At 48.2% G+C, this 20813-nt stretch overlaps 1 protein-coding gene across 1 annotated transcript in view; it reads right to left on the bottom strand.

Annotated features, from left to right (window-relative positions):
- The window catches only part of nvl (nuclear VCP like), a 70139-nt gene that overhangs the window by 10261 nt on the left and 39065 nt on the right, over positions 1-20813 (bottom strand). Inside the window, exons 14-19 of the mRNA XM_043675565.1 lie at positions 19849-20067; positions 18088-18192; positions 12410-12472; positions 11089-11208; positions 9709-9808; positions 1511-1617 (exon numbers count right to left, since the gene is read on the bottom strand). Coding sequence (XP_043531500.1) covers positions 1511-1617; positions 9709-9808; positions 11089-11208; positions 12410-12472; positions 18088-18192; positions 19849-20067 — 714 coding nt within the window. The remainder of the gene's footprint in view (positions 1-1510; positions 1618-9708; positions 9809-11088; positions 11209-12409; positions 12473-18087; positions 18193-19848; positions 20068-20813) is intronic.

Raw genomic sequence — 20813 nt, 5'->3', positions numbered from 1 at the left:
GGATGATCCGTTGGGGTGGGAAGCAAACTGAGATGTGAGAGGATGACAGAAGGAGAGGAAACAATGGGAAGGGGGTGGGGCGACTGACAGAAGCAGGAGGCAGCTCTAGCCTCATGATCTGATGCTGCTTCACGTGATGAACTCAATCAGGAGCCAGTCCAGCTCAGTGGGATTTGTTTTTATTCACTTACAGGATGTGGGTGTCGCTGGCTGGTCAATGTTTATTGCCTATCCCTAGTTGCCCTCACGGTGGTGGGTTGACCCACAATGTCCTAAGGGAGGGAATTACAGGAGTTTTACCCAGTGACAGTGAAGGAACAGGGATATATTTCCAAGTCAGGATAGTGAGTGGCTTGGAGGGGAACTTGCAGAGGGTGGTGTTCTGAAGTATCTGCTGCCTTTGGCCTACTAGACAGAAGTGTTTGTGGGTTTGTCAAGACAAGAGTCAAAACAGAACAAAGAGGCTGACTCTGAATTGCCCCCTGCAGATATCGAGCAAGCCAATCAGTTGTATGACCCCGAAGGTGAATAGTGACAAGGCCTAGCACAGCAGGATACATGAGGAAACAAGAACAGCTCCCATGTGATGGAAAAATTACACTTAATGGTAAAGTCCTAGGGAGTGTTGCTGAACAACGAGACCTTGGAGTGCAGGTTCATAGTTCCTACAAAGTGGAATGGCAGGTAGATAGGATAGTGAAGGAAGCATTTGGTATGCTTTCCTTTATTGGACAGAGCATCGAGTACAGGAGTTGGGAGGTCATGTTGCACCTGTACATGACATTGGTTAGGCCACTTTTGGAATATTGTGTGCAGTTCTGTTCTCCCACCTATTGGAAGGATGTTATGAAATGTGAAAGGATTCAGAAAAGATTTACAAGGATGTTGCCAGGGTTGGAAGATTTGAGCAATAGGGAGAGGCTGAATAGGTTGGGGCTGTTTTCTCTGGAGCGTAGGAGGCTGAGGGGTGACCTTATAGAGGTTTATAACATCATGAGGGGCATGGATAGGGTAAATAGACATGGTCTTTTCCCTGGGGTCGGGGAGTCCAGAACTAGCGGGCATAGATTTAGGGTGAAATGGGGAAAGATATAAGAGAGACCTAAGGGGCAACTTTTTCACGCAGAGGATGGTGCGTGCATGGAATGAGTTGCCAGAGGGAGTGGTGGAGGCTGGTATAATTACAACATTTAAAAGGCATCTGGATGGGTGTCTGAATAGGAAGGGTTTGGAGGGATATTGTCCAAGTGCTGAGAAATGGGACTAGGTAAAGTTAGGATATCTGATCGACATGGACGGGTTGGACTGAAACGTTTGTTTCCGTGCTGTACGTCTCTATGACTACGAAATAGTGGCAGACGAGTGAGCATGTGCTGACATGGGGGCCACAACTGTGGAGGGGGAGGGAGATCATACTGAGCAGCTGAATCCTGTGGACTGGGCAGAAAAAGCAATTGTGACAAACGGAAGAGGAAACGACCCTGGGAGTATCAGAATTCCCCTCTTTTACCTTTGTCAAAGTTTGCAAGATAGCAAATCGGTCTGAGGCCTTCGGTAATCCAATATATAACGTCTTATCCAGTCGGCCAGGTCGCAGCACAGCAGGATCAATAATATCTGATCAGAAATTACAGCAAACTGTCAACATGGACTGCTTGCACCAAACAGTCTGTTTCCTGCTGGATGACTCTGTCACAACATAACCGCCATTAATCAGACACCCGTCACCATAACCGCTGTTCACCCAAGCCTCATTACTGTAACTGCCATTACCCCAGACCAGTCATTATAAACACCATTAACCCAAGCCCCTGGAACCCCATCACTATAACCACCATTAACCAGGCATGTGTCATCACAAGTAACATGAAATCATTCCATCACCAATCAAACCTCAGACGTGACCTTCCTTGACAAAGCCCTGCTGCTTAACCTTGATTAATCCTTGCCTCTTTAAGTGGAGATTAATTCTGTCCCTCAAATGTCTCCAGTAGATTTTTGGCAACAGATGTTAGACTCACCAGCTTGAAGTTCCCTAGTTTATTCCTAGCACTCTTCTTGAATAGTGGTACATTTGCTGTCTACAAGTCCTCTAGCACCCTCCCTGTGGCCAGAGAGGATTTGAAAATTAATGTCAGGACTCCTACAATCTCCTACGTTGTTTCCCTGATGTGCCTGAGGCACATCTCAAACGGTTCTGGGGATTTACTTGTTTTAAGATAGTAAAACCACTGATACCTCCACCCTCTCATCTGTAATTTGTTCAATAATATTACAGTTCTCTTCCCTGACTTCTATACCGACTGCATCTTTATCCATTATAGAAAAGGACGCTAAGTACTCATTTAAAACCTCACCTGCACCTTCGAGCTGCCACCTTGGGGCCCATAAGGGACTTCTCTTTCCCTGGTTATTCTCTTGTCCCTAATATCCTTTGAAATTGCCTTTGGATTATCCTTTATTTTACCCACCAGGGTTTCCCCTTCACTTTGATAATTTCATTTTAAGCAATCCTCTGCCCTTTTTTCTGTCTTTAAAGTTTCTGAGGTTTTAAGCACTCATTAGCCACCCTTTATCCTTCCTGAATTGGCAACATTTCTCGATATCTAGGGTTCAGCCACGCTTCACCTTTACAGAAACACATCGATCCTGCATGTTTTGAAAGATTCCCACTGCTCCGATGAAGATTTTCCAGCAAGTAGCTGAACCCAGTCCATTTTGGCCAGCCCCTGTTTTATTATATTAGAATCCATTCATCTCCCCTTTATTCTCAGCTTACTCGTGTTCCTTTCAAAATTTACCTTCACCATTACTGAGTTACCTTCATTATTACTGAGTTACCTTCACCATTACTGAGTTACCTTCACCATTACTGAGTTACGGCCACAATCACCAGGGGCTCTCCCACTGACACTCCTCCCACTTGCTTGGCTTCTTTCCCTAAAATTAAGTCCCGCACAGTCCCTCTGTTGTAGGACTTTCTATACGTTGGCTTAAAACGATCACCTGTGTGGACTAAGAATTCTGCCCACTCTAAGTCTTTAATATTTTTTGCCTAATATTTAAAACCACTATTAGGAGATGTATAATTTCTGAGACTTGCTGATACATCTTTGTTTCTGGATTGTTTGAGGGTCTATAGTGCACTCCCAGCAATGTGATTGACCTTTTTTTTATTATTATGAAGTTCAACCCAAATGGCCTCAACAGAGCAGCCACCTAAGACAGTAAAAACTGACTGCAGATGCTGGAAACCAGATTCTGGATTACAGTGGTGCTGGAAAAGCACAGCAGTTCAGGGGGAAATGAGGAAACTGTTGAAGTCCACATTGATGCCCTGGGGTTGAAGTGTTCCGAGGCGGAAGATGAGGCGTTCTTCCTCTAGGCTTTGGGTGGTGAGGGAGTGGCGGTAAAGGAGGCCCAGGACCTCCATGTCCTCAGCTGAGTGGGAGGGGGGAGTTGAAATGTTGGGCCACGGGGCAGTGCGGTTGATTGGTGCGGGTGTCACGGAGATGTTCCCTAAAGCACTCTGCTAGGAGGCGCCCAGTCTCCCCAATGTAGAGGAAACCACATCGGGAGCAACAGATACAATAAATGATATTGCTGGATGTGCAGGTAAAACTTTGACGGATGCGGAAGGCTCCTTTAGGGCCTTGGATGGAGGTGAGGGAGGAGGTGTGGGCGCAGGTTTTGCAATTCCTGCGGTGACAGGAGATGGTGCCAGGATGGGAGGTTGGGTTGTTGGGGGGGGCGTGGACCTGACCAGGTAGTCACGGAGGGAACGGTCTTTGCGGAAGGCGGAAAGTGGTGGGGAGGGAAATATATCCCTGGTGGTGGGGTCCGTTTGGAGGTGACGGAAATGTCGGCAGATGATTGGGTTTATGCGAAGGTTGGTAGGATGGAAGGTGAGCACCGGGGCATTCTGTCCTTGTTATGGTTGGAGGAGTGGGGCCTGAGGGCGGAGGTGCGGGATGTGGACGAGATGCGTTGGAGGGCATCTTTAACCACGTGGGAGGGGAAATTGCGGTGTCTAAAGAAGGAGGCTATCTGGTGTGTTCTGTGGTGGAACTGGTCCTCCTGGGAGCAGGCGGAGGAATTGGGAATACGGGATGGCATTTTTGCACGATGTAGGGTGGGAAGAGGTGAAATCTAGGTAGCTGTGGGAGTCGGTGGGTTTGTAAAAAATGTCGGTGTCAAGTCGGTCGTCATTAATGGAGATGGAGAGGTCCAGGAAGGGGAGGGAGGTGTCAGAGATGGTCCAGGTAAATTTAAGGTCAGGGTGGAATGTGTTGGTGAAGTTGATGAATTGCTCAACCTCCTCGCGGGAGCACGAGGTGACGCCAATGCAGTCATCAATGTAGCGGAGGAAGAGGTGGGGAGTGGTGCCAGTGTATGGACTGTCTACGTAGCCAACAAAGAGACAGGCATAGCTGGGGCCCATACGGGTGTCCATGGCTACCCCTTTGGTCTGGGTGAAGTGGGAGGATTCGAAGGAGAAATTGTTAAGGGTGAGAACCAGTTCGGCCAAACGAATGAGTGTGGGTGAAAAGGTACTGTTGGGGATGTCGGGAGAGGAAGAAACGGAGGGCTTGGAGGCCCTGGGTCATGGCGGATGGAGGTGTAGAGGGATTAGATGTCCATGGTGAAGATGAGGCGTTGGAAGCCGGGGAAACAGAAGTCTTGGAGGAGGTGAAGGGTGTGGGTGGTGTCTCGAACGTATGTGGGGAGTTCCTGGACTAGGAGGGATAGGACAGTGTCGAGGTAGGTAGAGATGAGTTCAGTGGGGCAGGAGCATGCTGAGTCAATGGGTCAGCCAGGGTGGTCAGGCTTGTGGATCTTGGGGAGGAGGTAGAACCGGACAGTGCGGGGTTCCTGGACTATGAGGTTGGAAGCTGTGGGTGGGAGATCTCCTGAGGTGATGAGGCCCCACCCCCACCCTACCCTCATTTATCTCTCCACCCTTCAGGCGTACTGCCTGTACTCCTGAAGGGCCTTTGCCCAAAACGTCGATTTTCCTGCTCATCGGATGCTGCCTGAACTGCTGTGCTTTTCCAGCACCACTCTACTCCTAAGACAATAATTAGCTCCTTGATTAATACTACGACACTATCGCTTGTACACCCCCTCCCTGTCTCGCCTGTTGATTTTATACACCAGAATATTGAGCTGCCAGTTGTGTTCCCACCTCACCCATGCTTCTGTAATAACAATAGCATATCCCCATTAATACCATACCAAACCTGTCTGCCTTAATAACAAGGCTCTCTGAATTAAAATAAATGCCACCTTGCACTGCCATGCTCCCTTGACTGTTTGGTCCCACATTACAGACTTGCTTGTTTTTATCTTCTGTATTTGTCTGTGCATAATTCCCTAATGGATGCAAGGATGTAATTATATTGGAGACAGTTCAGAGGAGACTCACGAGATTAACACCAGAGATGAAAGGCTTGTCTGAGCAGAGACGGTGCAATTTAGGAACTCTCCAGAGTTTTGCAGCATGAAAGGAGATCTAATTGAGGGATACAGGATGCTAAGAGAGTCTTACAATGGAGATGGAGACAAGATATTTCCTCTTGTGAGTGAACTTGAATAAGTGGTCACAGCTTTAAGGTAAAGGGGGGAGAAGATTTCAATCAGAGATGAGAGATTACTTCTCTCAAATGAGTGTGACTCTGTGGAATTCACTCCCCCAGAGTGCCATGTATACCAGGACAGTGAATCAATTTCAGGAGGAGATTGGCACAGATTTAATTAGTAATCGGTTTAAAGGGTTGTGGAGAGCAGGCAGGAAAGTGGTGTCGAGGCTGAGGCAAGATCAGCCACTATAGTATCAAATAAAAGAGCAGACTGAAAGGGCTGATAGGGGAGAAAGTGAAGACTGCAGATGCTGGAGATCAGAGTCGAGTGTGGAGTGCTGAAAAAGCAGAGGTCAGGAGCAGGAGAATCGACGGTTCGGGCAAGAGCCCTTCATCAGGAGCGAGGCTTGTGGACCGATGGGGTGGAGAAATAAATGGGATGGGGGAAGTAGCTGAGAATGCGATAGGTTGACAGAGTTGAGGGCAATGGTGACAGGTCAGAGAGGAGGGTGGAGCAGATAGTTGGAAGGAAGATGGATAGATCAGACAGGTCATGAGGACGGTGCCGAGTTGGAAGATTGGATCTGGGATAAGGTGGGGGAAAGAAATGAGGAAACTGGTGAAATCCACATTGATGTTATGTGGTTGGAGGGTCCCAAGGTGGAAGATGAGGCGTTCTTCCTCCAGGCATCGGTGGTTAGGGCGTGGCAATGAAAGAGGCCCAGGACCTGTGTGTCCTTGGCAGAGTGGGAGGGGGAGTTGAAATGTTCAGCCACGGGGCAGTGGGGTTGATTGGTGTGGGTGTCCCAGAGATGTTCTCTGAAGCTGTCTGCAAGTAGGCATTCTGTTTCCCTAATGTCGAGGAGACCGCATCGGGAGCAACAGATACAGTAAATGACATATGTGGAAGTGCAGGTGAAACTTTGATGGATGTGGAAGGCTCCTTTGGGGCCTTGGACGAAGGTAAGGGAAGAGGTGTGGGCACAGGTTTTGAAAATTCCTGTGGTGGCAAGGGAAGGTGCCAGGAGGGGAGAGTGGGTTGGTGAGGGGGCATGGACCCGACAAGAGAGTTATGGAGGGAATGGTAATTACGGAAAACAGATAGGGGAGGGGAGGAAAATATATCTCTGGTGGTGGGGTCCGTTGGTAGGTGGCGGAAATTGCAGAAGATGATGCAATGAAAATGAAGGTTGGGGTAGAAGGCGAGGACCAGGGGGGTTCTGTCCTTGTTGCAGTTGGAGGGGTGAAGTTCAAGGACGGAGGTGCAGGAAGTGGATGAGACGCTGGAGGGCATCATTGACCACAAGGGAGGGGAAAGTATGGTCTTTGAATGAGGCTGCCATCTGGTGTGTTCTGTGGTGGAATTGGTCCTCCTGGGAGCAGATGCGGTGGAGGCAGAGGAATTGGGAATAAGAGGTAGAGGTTTTACAGGAGGCAGGGTGGGAGGTGGTGCAGTTCAGGTAGCTGTGGGAGCCGGTGGATTTGTTGAAGATGTCAGTGTTGAGTTGGTCACCACTGATGGAGATGGAGAGGCCCAGGAAGGGGAGGGAGGTGTCTGAGATGGTCCGGGTGAACTTAAGTTCGGGGTGAAATGTGTTGATGAAGCTGATGAACTGCTCAACCTCCTCGCGGGAGCACAAGGTGGCGCTGATACAGTCATCAATATGAAAAGGTGAGGAATGGTGTCAGTGTAACTGCGGAAGGTGGACTGTTCCATGTAACCAACACAGACAGGCATAGCTGGGGCTCATGCAGGTGCCCATGGCTACCCCTTTGGTCTGAAGGAAGTGGGAGGATTCAAAGAAGACATTATTGAGGATGAGGACCAGTTTAGCCAAACGAAATGAGTGTGTCAGTGGAGGGGTACTGGTGGGGACATCAGGAGAGGAAGAAAAGGAGGACTTGGAGGCCCTGGTCATGACGGATAGAGGTGTTTAGGGACTGAATGTCTGTGGTGAAGATGAGGCATTGGAGGCCAGAGAAATGAAAGTCTTGGAGGAGGTGGAGGGCATGGGTGGCGTCCCGAATGTATGTGATGAGTCCCTGGACCGGGGGGATAGGACAGTATCAAGCTATGTGGAGAGGAGTTCGGTGGGGCAGGAGCAGGCCGAAACGATGGGTCGGCTGGGGTGGTCAGGTTTGTGAATCTTGGGTAGGAGATAGAACCGGACGGTGTGAGGAACCCAAACTAGGAGGTTGGAAGCTGTGGGTGGGAGATCCCCCGAGGTGATGAGGTCATGTATGATCTGGAAGATGATGGATTGGTGAGGGGGGTGAGGTTATGGTCAAGCAGTAGAGGAGTTGTCTTTGAGTTGGCACCTGGCTTCAGCAGTGTAGAGGTCAGTGCGCCAAACTACTACTGTGCCCCCCCCCCCCTTTGTCTGCTGGTTTGATGGTGAGGTTGGGGTTGGGGTCAAGGGAGTGGAGGGCTGCACGTTGAGAGGGCGAGAGGTTGGAGTGCGGGAGGGGGTTGGACAGTTGAGACGGTCGATGTCCCGGCAGCAGTTGGAAATAAAGAGATAGAGGTTGAGTAACAGACCAGCATGGGACATCTAGTTGGATGGGGTGTGTTGGAGGTGGGAAAAAGGGGTCCTCAGAAGGTGGGCGGGAGTTTTGGTGGAAAAAGACTGGAGACGGAGGAAGAAGTGTTCGATGTCACAACATGTTGAATTCATTGATCCGGGAGCAGAGAGTGATGAAGGTAAGGCCTTTGCTGAGGACTGATCATTTGTGCTCAGTGAGGGGGAGGTCTGGGGGGTTAGTGAAAACTTGGCAGGGCTGGGAGCTGGGATCTGGTCTACAGCTGGAGCTGGGAGTGGGGTTGGAGACTGTAACTGGAGTGGGCGTGGTAGTAGAGAGACCAAGGGTGATGTCATTTATGGAAGTGACACTCACCCGGGCCTCAGGGGGTCAGAGATGGTGACTGTGGGATCAACAGGGGCGGACGTGGCACAACGCATTCCATAGGTGATTCTGTCAGCAGTGTTCAGGTGGATGGCGTCAGTGGGGGTTGAAGTGGTTGTGGCGTAGGTGATGTCAGTCGGGGCAGAAGTGATTGCGGCAGCGGCAACACCCGGGGCGGAAGTGATGTTCTGGTTAAGCCTTGCGTTGGTTTTGGTGGCGGTGGATCTTACAGCGGTCACGGCAGATCTTGTCATGGCCTCAGCAGTAGTTGTCTGGCGATCACGGAGTGGCATGGTCAGCTGTGGCTGCGCGCTGTCGAGTGGCGGGGACGGAAGTGACGTCATCGTTCGCCACCATGGTGATGGCTGGAGGAATCCCGAATATCAAGGTAGGTACATGAAAGTTTGCTACACTTCCAATTTTAGATGTCAGATATTGTGTTGAAAAGGTGTTTGTTAAGTGTGTGAATTCTGCTGAGGATGTAAAACAGCAGAGGTGCTTTGCAGTTCTGGGAGAGTGTGGCCCTCAGCTGAAGTAGGACTGACTGTGGTGGCGGCGCATGGCTGCGAGTGTGGAGCAGAGGATCCGGAAGGAGAACAGTTTCTGGGGGCTTTGAATTTGAAGTAGTCAAGGGGCTGAATGGCCTACTCCTAGTTCTCATGTTCTTCTTTTCTACTGCACCTCCACTCTCTACCACAACCCCCTGCCAAATGAGTTTAGACTAATCAAACTAAATTCAATATTTAACTAAATTCAGCCAGATTCCCCAACCTTTCATTCGAGCCTGGCTGGTGATGTCCTTGTGATTGAATGACCTTCAACACTAACCTGAGGGGGAGCTTCCACACACTGTTTCCCAACACAATCACCCCACAGCGACACACCACCCTGAGAGAGGGCTTCCACACACCCTCTCCCAACACAACCACACACCACCCTGAGGGAGAGCTTCCACACACCCTCTCCCAACACAACCACACACTACCCTGAGGGAGAGCTTCCACACACCCTCTCCCAACACAACCACCCTGAGGGAGAGCTTCCACACACCGTCCCCCCAACACAACCACCCCCTAAGTCCCACACCACCCCGAGGGAGGATTTCCACACACCGTCTCCCAACACGATCACCCAACAGCTACATTCCACCCTGAGGGGGAGCTTCTGCAAACACAACCACCATACAGCTGCACTCCAACCCACTCTGCCTCAGCCTGACATTTACCTGGTCTGTTTGTGGCTGCCATGATAAAAACCTGCTTCCGAGTCTCCAGGCCATCCATCTCTGTCAGCAACTGGTTCACCACACGCACACTGGCACCTGACTGGGGAAGGTGAGCCAAGCGAGAAGGGAGGGAGAGGGGTATGTGTGTGAAAGTGCAAGAGTGAGAAAGGAGGACAGTGAACAAGGAGAAAGAGAAAGGAGAGAGAAAGAAAGGACAAGGAAGGAACAAGTGATTGGGCGGGGGGAAACACGTGGGAACAAAATAGAGGACTGTGAGAAACATGAGAAATAAAAACCACACCAATCTAAATAAGGTTAATACTAGTCTACAGGACACAAACAGCAAACAAACAACCCAGTAATTTATGATACTAAACCACAGAATCATTGACATTGGATAATAAACAACCCGCCAGGTTCATTGGCCTTGCCTTGCCTTAAGATAACGTAGGACATTCCACATTGACCCAGAACTCACCATGGCTACCTTCTGTTCCAATCCCACAAGCAGCATCGAGTGATGGAGTTAAAACTCACCTTATGCTCTCATCCCCAAGGACAGAGTCTAATGATAGAGTTAAATCTCACCTTGTGCTCCTATTCCCAAGGAAGAGTCAATGTTGGAGTTACAGCAAGCACTGTTTTAACTGATACCCTCGATAAACTGGCAAAAACGGTGTACAAGGCGACCTCCGTATCAGCAGGTCCAGGTTCCTTGGTTTCAGTTTCCTGTAGCCTAAACATATTAGAGGGGACTTTCCAGAACCAGGGACTGGGGGCTGCCAAGAAGGTAAATTTACCATTTAAATGGATGGGGTCGCTCCTATCCATGGTTTTGGGCTTCTGCGGTGAGTCTTGGAACGTAACCGGTGTGGGTACGGGGGAAACTACTGTATCTGAAATACTGTAAACTTACTGTATTATCGCAGTGTTCGAGTAGTCAGTCAGTGACTGAGAAAGTTCTCTGTTGGTAAGTTTTATTTAAGGCAAAGTTGCATTATTATTTAAGTGATTTATGCTGTAAATAAAGTGTAACACTCTGCATCCTCCCTGTATAGCGTTTCTACTACTGCGTGTTTTTACGTGGATCTCTTGATCAACTTGAATATTCCTGCTCCGATAGGTGCCAGTTAATAAAACGTTTGCTGTCTAACTGACTTCTTGCTCTTATCCCTGAGGGGAGAGTGTAACAATGGAGTTCAAACTCATGAGATCTGACCCTCTAAGACATAAAAATAAAAGATACAGGAACAGTATTAGGCCGTTCAGCCCATCCAGTGTGCTCTGCTATTTGACTGTGGCTGATATATTTCTCAACCCCACGTTCCTGGCATCTCCTCATACCCTGGATAGAGTCTAAAAGATGGAGTGAAAACTCACCTCATGTTCTGATCTCCGAGGGCAGAGTGAGTCCAATTCATCAAAAAAAATGACACAAGGTGCTGAATTCCTAGCTCGCTGGAACACTTGCCGTACTGCCCGTTCACTCTCACCAACGTACTGCAGTTAAACAAACATCAGGACACCGTAACACGGTTAGAAAAAACAGACATAACCTTGGTAATACTCTGGGTCTCAGGGCCCCATTACTTCCCATAACACAGAGACAACGATGGGAAAATGAAGACTATGGGTCCCACCTCACATTTACCACTGGTAGCTCAGTCCCAAAATACATCCTGCTTCATGGTGCTCTTACACTTGAGATCAAGGGTTCATTTCGTCATCCTTTAGCATAGAGCACAAGATGACAGTGAACTGCAGGACTGAGAGAGCCTGACACAGTCCAAGGTGGCTCTCTGGGTCACAGGAAGATGTGATCTGATGAATGTGCCGTGTGGAACTGAGGGAGCCAGGCCCTGTCAGCAAGGGAGAGGGTGTGTTCCAATCAAGGACACCTTGCACTGTGGGGGCATGGTCAGGATATTCTGCAAAGTCACTAGCGCAGCTGTATGCTGTTATAAAGGTGTAGCTGATACTGTAACTTCGAGAGAGAGTGAAAGCTGGCAAGGACTGACTGAAAACACAGTATGCTGAACAATTTAAAAATGTAACATTTGGCCGCGGAACAAATAGTTGGAGTTGCATTGCCATGGTACTCAACAAATTCAAATTCGGCCAATCAGTTTAAATTATGCCCCAAGATACCAACATCCAATCGAATTTGAATTTTAATGTTTTCATGACATCAAACCAAAGAGACATATTAAAATCTGGTATTTTTAACATTTGTGGAGAACAGTGGAGATTGACAAAAAGCAGCCAACCACCAAACGACTGCGAACTGAATAGCTCTCTGAAAGGTACCTGTATGGAAGAAATTTGTGCACAAGACCAAAGACAACGCAGGAAAATCTACAAAGGAGAATTGACACAGCTGGCTGGTTTTGAAAAGTGATTTTCTTTTTGCAAAACAATTTTTAAAAAAAATCAGACCACTATTGTGGAGTGGGAGATAAAAGATAGGTTTAAGAGGAAGGAATTGTAAATAGATGTTGTGTAATGTTCTCATTTGGACTTAAATAATAAAATTTGGGGTCAAGAGTATAGTACTGAAAAAGCACAGCAGGTCAGGCAGCATCCGAGGAACAGGAAAATCGACATTTTGGGTATAAACCCTTCATCGGATGAGCTTTTCTATATGCCTGGTTTAAATTAGCAGAGGGGTTTACCCTGTGTCGTAACAATCCTCATGACTCACCATGTTTAACAGCTCAGGTCCTTTCACAGAGATGAAATTCAGTCCAGACTCATTCGCAACAGCCTAGAGACAGAAGTAAATTATTGATCAACCTGAAATTAAAGTACATTTTTAATCACAATCAAACTTACTTCTCAGTGAGATTGCCCAGTGTCACTGTTCCCAAAAAGAGTATGAGATACTCACCACCCAGTGACGACAGTCTTCTGACCCCACACACATCAGCCACTGACTACAGCCTCCCACCAATGACTGCACTCACTGCCGAGTGAGTGCAGTCTCCCACTATTGACAGCACTCACATCACCCACTGACTACAGTCTCCCACTACTGACAGCACACACACCACCTGACTACAGTCTCCCACTACTGACAGCACACACACCACCCACTGACTACAGTCTCCCACTACTGACAGCACACACACCACCTACTGACTACAGCCTCCCACACTGACAGCACTCACTCTCTAGTGACTACAGTCTCCCACTACTGACAGCGCACACACACCACCCAGTGACTACAATCTGCCACCACTGAAAGCACACAAACTGCCCAGTGACTACAGTCTCCTGACAGTGACCCCACACACACACACCACCTAGTGACTACACTCTTGGACCACAGAGCACACAAACCACCGAGTCACTACAATCTCCCACCACTGACAGCACACACACTGCCCAGTGACTAGCCTCCCAACATTGACAGAACCCCCCCAGTGGCTAGTCTCCCAATGACAGCGCACACACACCAACCAGTGACTACAGTCTCCCACCACTGACAGCACACACACACCAACCAGTGACTACAGTCTCCCACCACTGACCCCACACACACCTAGTGATTGGTCTCGCACCACAGCACACACACCACCTAGTGACTATAGTTTCCCACCAGTGACCCCACACACGCCACCTATTGACTACAGTCTCCCACCACTGACAGCATACACACCACCAGTGACTACAGTCTCCCAGTGACAGCACCCATACCTCCCAGTGAATACAGTCTCCTATCAATGACAGCACCCATACCACCCAGTGACTACAGTCTCCCACCACTGACATCACACACTACCCAGTGACTAGCCTCCCAATGACAACACACACATTGCCCAATGAGTAGTCTCCCATCACTGATAGTATGCACACCACCCAGTGACTACAGTCTCCCAGTGACAGCACCCATACCACCCAGTGACTACAGTCTCCCACCACTGACAGCGCACACACCATCCAGTGACTACAGTTTCCCACTACTGACAGTACACACACCACCAGTGACTACAGTCTCCCACCACTGACCCCACACACATCACCCCAGTAACTAGTGTTCCACCACTGACCCCACACACACTACCCAGTGACTACAGTCTCCCACCACTGACAGCGCACACACCATCCAGTGACTACAGTTTCCCACCACTGACAGCACACACACCATCCAGTGACTACAGTTTCCCACTACTGACAGCACACACACCACCAGTGACTACAGTCTCCCACCACTGACCCCACACACACCACCCAGTGACTACAGTCTCTCACCACTGACAGCACGCATACTACCCAGTGACTAGTCTCACACAGACTGCACACACCACCAGTGACTACAGTCTCCCACCACAAAGCACGCCCACCTAGTGACTACAGTCTCGCACCACTGACCCCACACACACCACCTAGTGACTAATCTCCCGCCACTGACAGCACACACACCACCTAGTGACTAGTCTCCCAAAGACAGCACATACACCATCCAGTGACTACAGTCTCCCACCATTGACCCCACACACACCACCCAGTGACTACAATCGCCCAGTAACCCCACACAAACCAATGAGTACAGTCTCTTGGCACTGACACTTGCCAGTGACTACAGTCTCCCAACACTGACCACACTCATTGGACCCTCCTTGCGCACTGTCCCATCATACAGCAGAAACCAGATGTCTTGCTGATGATTTTACTTGGATCATTTTCTTCCTGTTGACTTTCTCACATCCCTCATTAAGTTTTTTAGATTAACTAACAATGATTGGAGGTGTGAAGAAGGGTTAGAAACAGGAAGTTCCAGGTTGGAGTTCCACCAGGAAAGCAACCAAGTGACTGGCTCAAAGTCAGAGCAAATTACTGAAAATGCTGGAATCTGTACTGAAAACAACCAATGCTGGAGATCACAGTGGCTCAGACAGCATCCATGGTGAGACAGCAAGTTAACACAAGACTCCAAACATTAGCTTGTTCTTTCCCCCGGATGCTGTCTAAGCCACTGTGATCTCCAGCATTTATTGTTTCCAAATGACTAGCCTACTCCAGTGTCATTTGTTGCTTGTGGTGAGGGTGGACAGCAGGAGCAGAGGAACTGGAGAAGCCCTTGGAATCAATGAGAATGCTGACAATCTGCAACACAGTTCCACAAACCCACTCTTGTCCCATGCATCTTCATACTTGAATAGACATGAATACATTAATCTCAGGTTTATAGTCCCAATTAACCCCACATCAAACATCATCTGTGGCAGAGAGCTCCAAATGTTTGCTGTTCTTTATGCAGAAGTTATGAGAGATGTAGTAAAGCAGTGGGTAAGCCACTGTATCCAGTTCTGGTCACCACATTTTAGGAAGAACGTGAAAGCTTTTGAGAGAGTGAAGCAAAGATTGACAAGAATGGTTCCAGTGAAGACAGTCTTCAATGCCCCAGACAAACTGGAGAAGCTGGAATTGTTCTCCTTGTTGGGATCTGAGAGAAGATTTGATCAAAGTGTTTAAAATCAGGAGGAATTGGGAGTTCCCATTGGTGGGAGGGAGCTAGAACCTGAGACCACGGAGGAGTAAGAATTTCTGCCAGTGAGTGGAATGTACTGCCCGAGAGTGGAGGAAGAGAATGTTCAAAACAGGAATGGATAAGCAGCTGAACAGCAAAGGATTGTCGGATTACAGGGAAGAGGCAGAGGTTTGCGGAAATAACCTCCCTTTCCACCCGATCAATTTCCCTTAATATTTCAAAGCTTCATTCAAATCCTGTGTGTAATCAATCCTTCGAATGTAATCCATCAGGTTCAGGTATCACTGTAGTAAATTAAGCAGTTCCAAGCCAGCTGCAGTATTCAGTTACTCCAGCCTTCAAACAGCCCGAGGACAGATCACAAACTGTGCAGGCCCATGACAGACACAGAACAAAGGGACGTGTTCCAGACCCACATGCCTGGAATCCTGCCAGACTGAACATCCAGTCCCTTGAACAATTGCTAAATAAACAATCTGCTCATGTAAACAGTTGGAACTCACCTCCAGCCATAGGATTGTACTCTGTCCATCAAAATACTCCCTGTACCTCGGAGTACTTTACAGAAAAACACTGAAGTCTATAAATGATTCTGCCTGTGCTGGAAAACCCATTTTCATCGCTGGTACCTAAAATCACTGACCATTAAACTATAAGCTATAGGAGCAGAATTTGGCCACTCTGCCCATCAAGTCCCTTCTGCCATTAAGTCATGGCTGATATCTTTCTCAACCCCATTAGACTTGATCGCCTTCTCAATCAAGAACCTAGCTATAATCTGTCTGAAAGAAATACAATGACTTGGCCTCCACAGCCCTCTGCGACAATGCATTCAACAGATTCACCACCCTCTAGCTGAAGAAAATCCACCTTATCTCTATTCAACAGGGTCCTCCCCTCACTCTGTGGCAATGGCTATCCTGGTATTAGGAGCAGTCCCTCATGGTCCCTGGCCAATCAAACTCAAGACTTGTAACTGACACGGTATAGGTTGCCAGTCTCCACTTATCAACAGGGGGGGTGGTGGGAGGGAGAGAGGTAGGGGTAAGGGAGATCGAAGGAAATGACTCACCATGTACTTGGGATAAGACCAGGAGTTTGCGACATCAGCTCAAGGAAAGAAAGAAAACCGTTCCCACCAAAGACTGTGAAACATCAACTCTATCACTGCTGTCCCTGCTCTGCCATTCTATACAACAGCCCCAGGATCAGTAAACCATCTGTCACAGGTCATATATTGGATCGGGTATCTAACTAAACAGCTACTGTTTAACAAACTGAATAAACATGCTGAAAATTGTTTACAAATGGTCGACTATCTATACACAGTAACTGTCATCATGATTCCACCAAAATCAATGACATCTTCTTATCCACTCTTCTACAGGCCCCTGCACCTCACCCTCTCCCAGGATAGCACTGGCACCTTTACTTTCTCCCACCTCATTCTCCTAGGCTCCTAACACTTGGCCCATCTGTAGTAACTGTTTTGTACCTCTTTCAATTTAGCCTGCTCTGCTCGCTCCACACAACCTCCTGTACATTGGGAAGGGCAGGCTCAGTGATCACATTGTGCGTAAGTATGGCCTCTGGTGGACTGTCATGTTAATCATGACCTTGCTCTCCTACTCACGTCTGTCCATGTTCTGCTGCCACATCCCAGCAAAGCCACAGTAAGCTGCAGGAGCAGCATCCCGTCTCCAAGAACAAGGTTTATATCCTGCACACAACATCACGTTCCACAACTTCAGAGCAATTTCAAGGCTAGAGTTGAACCAGAGCCCAAGGTACGAGGGAACCAGGGGAGAATAAGGGTCTGGGGTCAGAGAGACAGGGTAAGGGTTAACTCTAATCCAGAGGAGAATGAGGGACGAAAAATATCACTTCATTCAGGCAGCTCAGTGAAGGTTCACCAGGCTGACCCCTGGTATGGAGAGACTGTGTTATGATTTGGACTCATTGGAGTTTAGAAGAATGAGATGACCTCATTAAATGTAAAGGACTGGATTGAAGTTTGCTCACGGAGCTGGAAGGTTTGTTTTCAGATGTTTCATCACCATACTAGGTATCATCAGTGAGTCTCTGGTGAAGCACTGGTGGTACAGCCCACTTTTTATTGGTGTGTTTAGGTTTCCTTGGGTTGGTGATGCCATTTCCTGTGGTGATGCCACTTACTGTCCTTTTCTTCAGGAGTGTACTAAACAGAATCCAAGTCAATGTGTTTGTTGATAGAGTTCTGGTTGGAGTGCCATGATTCTAGGTAGAGGACTCTTAAAGGGGCTTGACAGAGTAAATGCTGAGAGAATGCCTCCCCTCATGGGAGAGTTGAGGACTACAGACAATTTCAGAATAAAAGGAGCGCCAATTTAAAACTGAGATGAGGAGGAATTTCTTCTGAGGGTTTAGAATTCCTTGTCACAGAGAGCTGTGGGGTCAGAGAGTCCTTGTCTATATTTAAGACTGAGATTGATATCTTGACCTAGTCACGGGGAATTTACCGTGGGGAAAAGGCAGAAAAGTCAGCGCAAGCAGCGTCAGATCAGCCGTGATCCTAATGAACAGGCTCAAGGGGCTAAATGGCCTACTCCTATTTCCAATGATCTGATGCATCAGAGAGGCCTGGTATAGAATGAGGGACAAGGATCAGAGAGACCTGGTATAGAATGAGGGACAAGGATCAGAGAGACCTGGAGATGAACAACAGTCACACATCTGAGAGAAACTGAAAGGATTTGCCCCCACATGAGCAGATGGTTCTGAATTTATTTCACAAGTTTCCATTGAAAGAATGTGAATTCCTGACCTACAGGTCACTGTGTCACTGCACAACAGTGGTAGGGGAACACAGCTAACTGGGGTGAGGGATGGGGGGTTTACAGGGCACTCACCTTGGCCAACAGTGTCTTCCCACAGCCTGGAGGTCCAGCCAATAGCAGACCAGCTGGGCTGGACAGTCCCAGAAGCTGGAAATGCTCTGGGTATCGGATCGGAGCCTAAAGAAACAGAGAAAAGGAGGGAGGGTCAGCAACAAGAGACACTCATGGTGATCCCAGCCGTGCCAGGTCCTGACCCACAAAAAAAAGGAGGCAGTCAGAGGAATATCCACATTAGTGACATTTTCTCATTTTGTTGCTGGGATGTGGTCACCACTGCGGGCCCATAGTCAATTACATCAGTGTGAGGCTGGAGTCACCTGCGGGTCAGACCAGGTAAGGACAGCAGGATTCCTTCCCGAAATGACATCAGTGAGCCAGATGGGCTTTATGCCAACCGGCAGTGGTTCCAATGGTCTCCATTAGAGGAGGCTTTTAATTCCAAATGAATTCAAATTTCATCAGCTGCCACAGTAGGATTCAAACCCATGACCCAGAATGTTACCTGGGGTTCAAGATTACAACTTAAAGTGAGATTATCACCATATCAGCAGAATGGAATGACACACCAGCTCCAATCAGAGGTGCACACCTGTTTTGTGTAATGTTAAATATATAAATGAGAAGATAAAGGTTCATAATATACTGCACACGGAGGGACTAACAGAGATCTCACATCGGGTTCAAAAATTGCTGGAAAATCTCAGCAGGTCTGGCAGCATTTGTGGGAAGAAATCAGATGCTGAAACGTTTCAGAGCTGAAGAAGGGTCACCTGACCCAAAACATTAACTCTCTCTCCTCGGATGCTGCCAGACCTGCTGAGCTTTTCCAGCAATTTGTTTTTGTTTTCAATGTCCAGCAGCCGCAATTATTTCTGTGTTTTTGCACACTGAGATGTAAGGAATGCAAAAGAGACAGAGAAAGCTGACAACATCAGCAGAACACACAGTACCTGTCAGGTTTTGACCTCATTGTTATGGACTCCAAAATTTACCTGCGCTTGAGAGGTAGGACAGGTAATCTCCTGAGTCAGTGTTTCGAGGGGACGGGTTAGGACAGTTGGTGATCTCCTGAGTCTGTCTCTTTAGGTGACTGTCTAGATCAGAGTGGTGCTGGAAAAGCAAAGCAGGTTAGGCAGCATCGGAGAAGCAGGAAAATTTACTTTTGGGGCAAAAGCCCTAAATCAGGAACACATTCCTGACGAAGGGCTTATGCCCGAAACGTCAATTTTTCTGCTCCTTGGATGCTGCCTGATCTGCTGTGCTTTTCCAGCACCACTCTAATCTAGACTCTGATCTCCAGCATCTGCAGTCCTCACTTTCCCCTCTTTAGGGGACAGATTAGGACAGGTGGTGATCTCCTGAGTCGGTGTATTTAGGGGAATGGGTTAGGACAGGTGGTGATCTCCTGAGTCGGTGTAGGGGACAGGTTAGGACAGGTGGTGATCTCCTGAGTCGGTGTATTTAGGGGAATGGGTTAGGACGGGTGGGTGATCTCCTGAGTCGGTGTGTTTAGGGGAATGGGTTAGGGCGGGCGGGTGATCTCCTGAGTCAGTGTATTTAGGGGAACGGGTTAAGGCGGGTGGTGATCTCCTGAGTCAGTGTATTTAGGGGAACGGGTTAGGGACTGTGGTGATCTCCTGAGTTATTGTTTGGGGCAGTGTATGGAATGTATTCTCTGAGGTGATGGCTATAAACAGCACTATGTACTAGTAAAGGATAAATCAGAATGAACATTGCCAAGGTTCTAGCCAGATTCAAGCTGGGTCTGCATACCAGAATAGCCATGGAGAGCTCCTCACGGATTTCTTGTAGAGCTCCTATATCAGCCCAAGTCACATCAGGCACAGTGGCAAATCCTTCCCGCTTGGCTGAGGGCTGGACCACCGACAGTGAATCAGTGAAATCAGTCATCTCTATGTGGAGTTTCTGCAGCTCCTTCTCAGAGAGAGGCGATGGATCTTTCAGCAATGTACACAGCCTCTCAAACTCAGCCTGAAAGAGATGGACTTTTGTTATTTTTTATAGAACATAGAAGAATACAGCGCACTACATGCCGTTTGGCCCTCGATGTTGTGCCGATGCAAGCCCACCTAACCTACACTAGCCCACTATCCTCCATATGCCTATCCAATGCCCACTTAAATGCCCAAAAAGAGGGAGAGTCCACCACTGCTACTGGCAGGGCATTCAATGAACTCACGACTCGCTGAGTAAAGAACCTACCCCTAACATCTGTCCTATACCTACCCCCCCCTTAAACTTCTGGTTTAAAGGGCATTTATTTCATGAGGCCTGACTGGTAAGGCAGACAAGCTCAGAACATGGATTGGCTCTGGAGACTGGGATATTATAGCCATAACAGAAACATGGCTGAGAGAAGGGCAGGACTGGCAGCTCAGTGTTCCCAGATACAGAGGGTGCAGGCGTGACAGAAAGACATGTAAGTGAGGAGGGGGAGTTGCCCTTTTGATAAGGGAGAACATAACAACAGTGCTCAGAGAGGATATTCCTAAAGAGTCATTTAATGAGGCTATATGGTTAGGAGTTAGAAAGAAGAAGGGGGCGGTCACTTTGTTGGGACTGTATTACAGACTCGCAAATAGCCAGCGGGTATGAGAAGAGCAGCTGTGTAGAGAGATTGTAGACAGCTGTAGGAATAAGAGAGTAGTATTGATTGGAGATTTTAATTTCCCCTGGATTGACTGGGCCACTCAGAGAATAAAAGGCCCGTATGGGTT

The sequence above is a fragment of the Chiloscyllium plagiosum genome, chromosome 3 (genome assembly GCF_004010195.1).
Source record: "Chiloscyllium plagiosum isolate BGI_BamShark_2017 chromosome 3, ASM401019v2, whole genome shotgun sequence".
Taxonomy (NCBI): Eukaryota; Metazoa; Chordata; class Chondrichthyes; order Orectolobiformes; family Hemiscylliidae; genus Chiloscyllium; species Chiloscyllium plagiosum.
The sequence above is the reverse complement of the archived record's forward strand: the minus strand, read 5'-3'. Positions and strand labels throughout refer to the sequence as shown.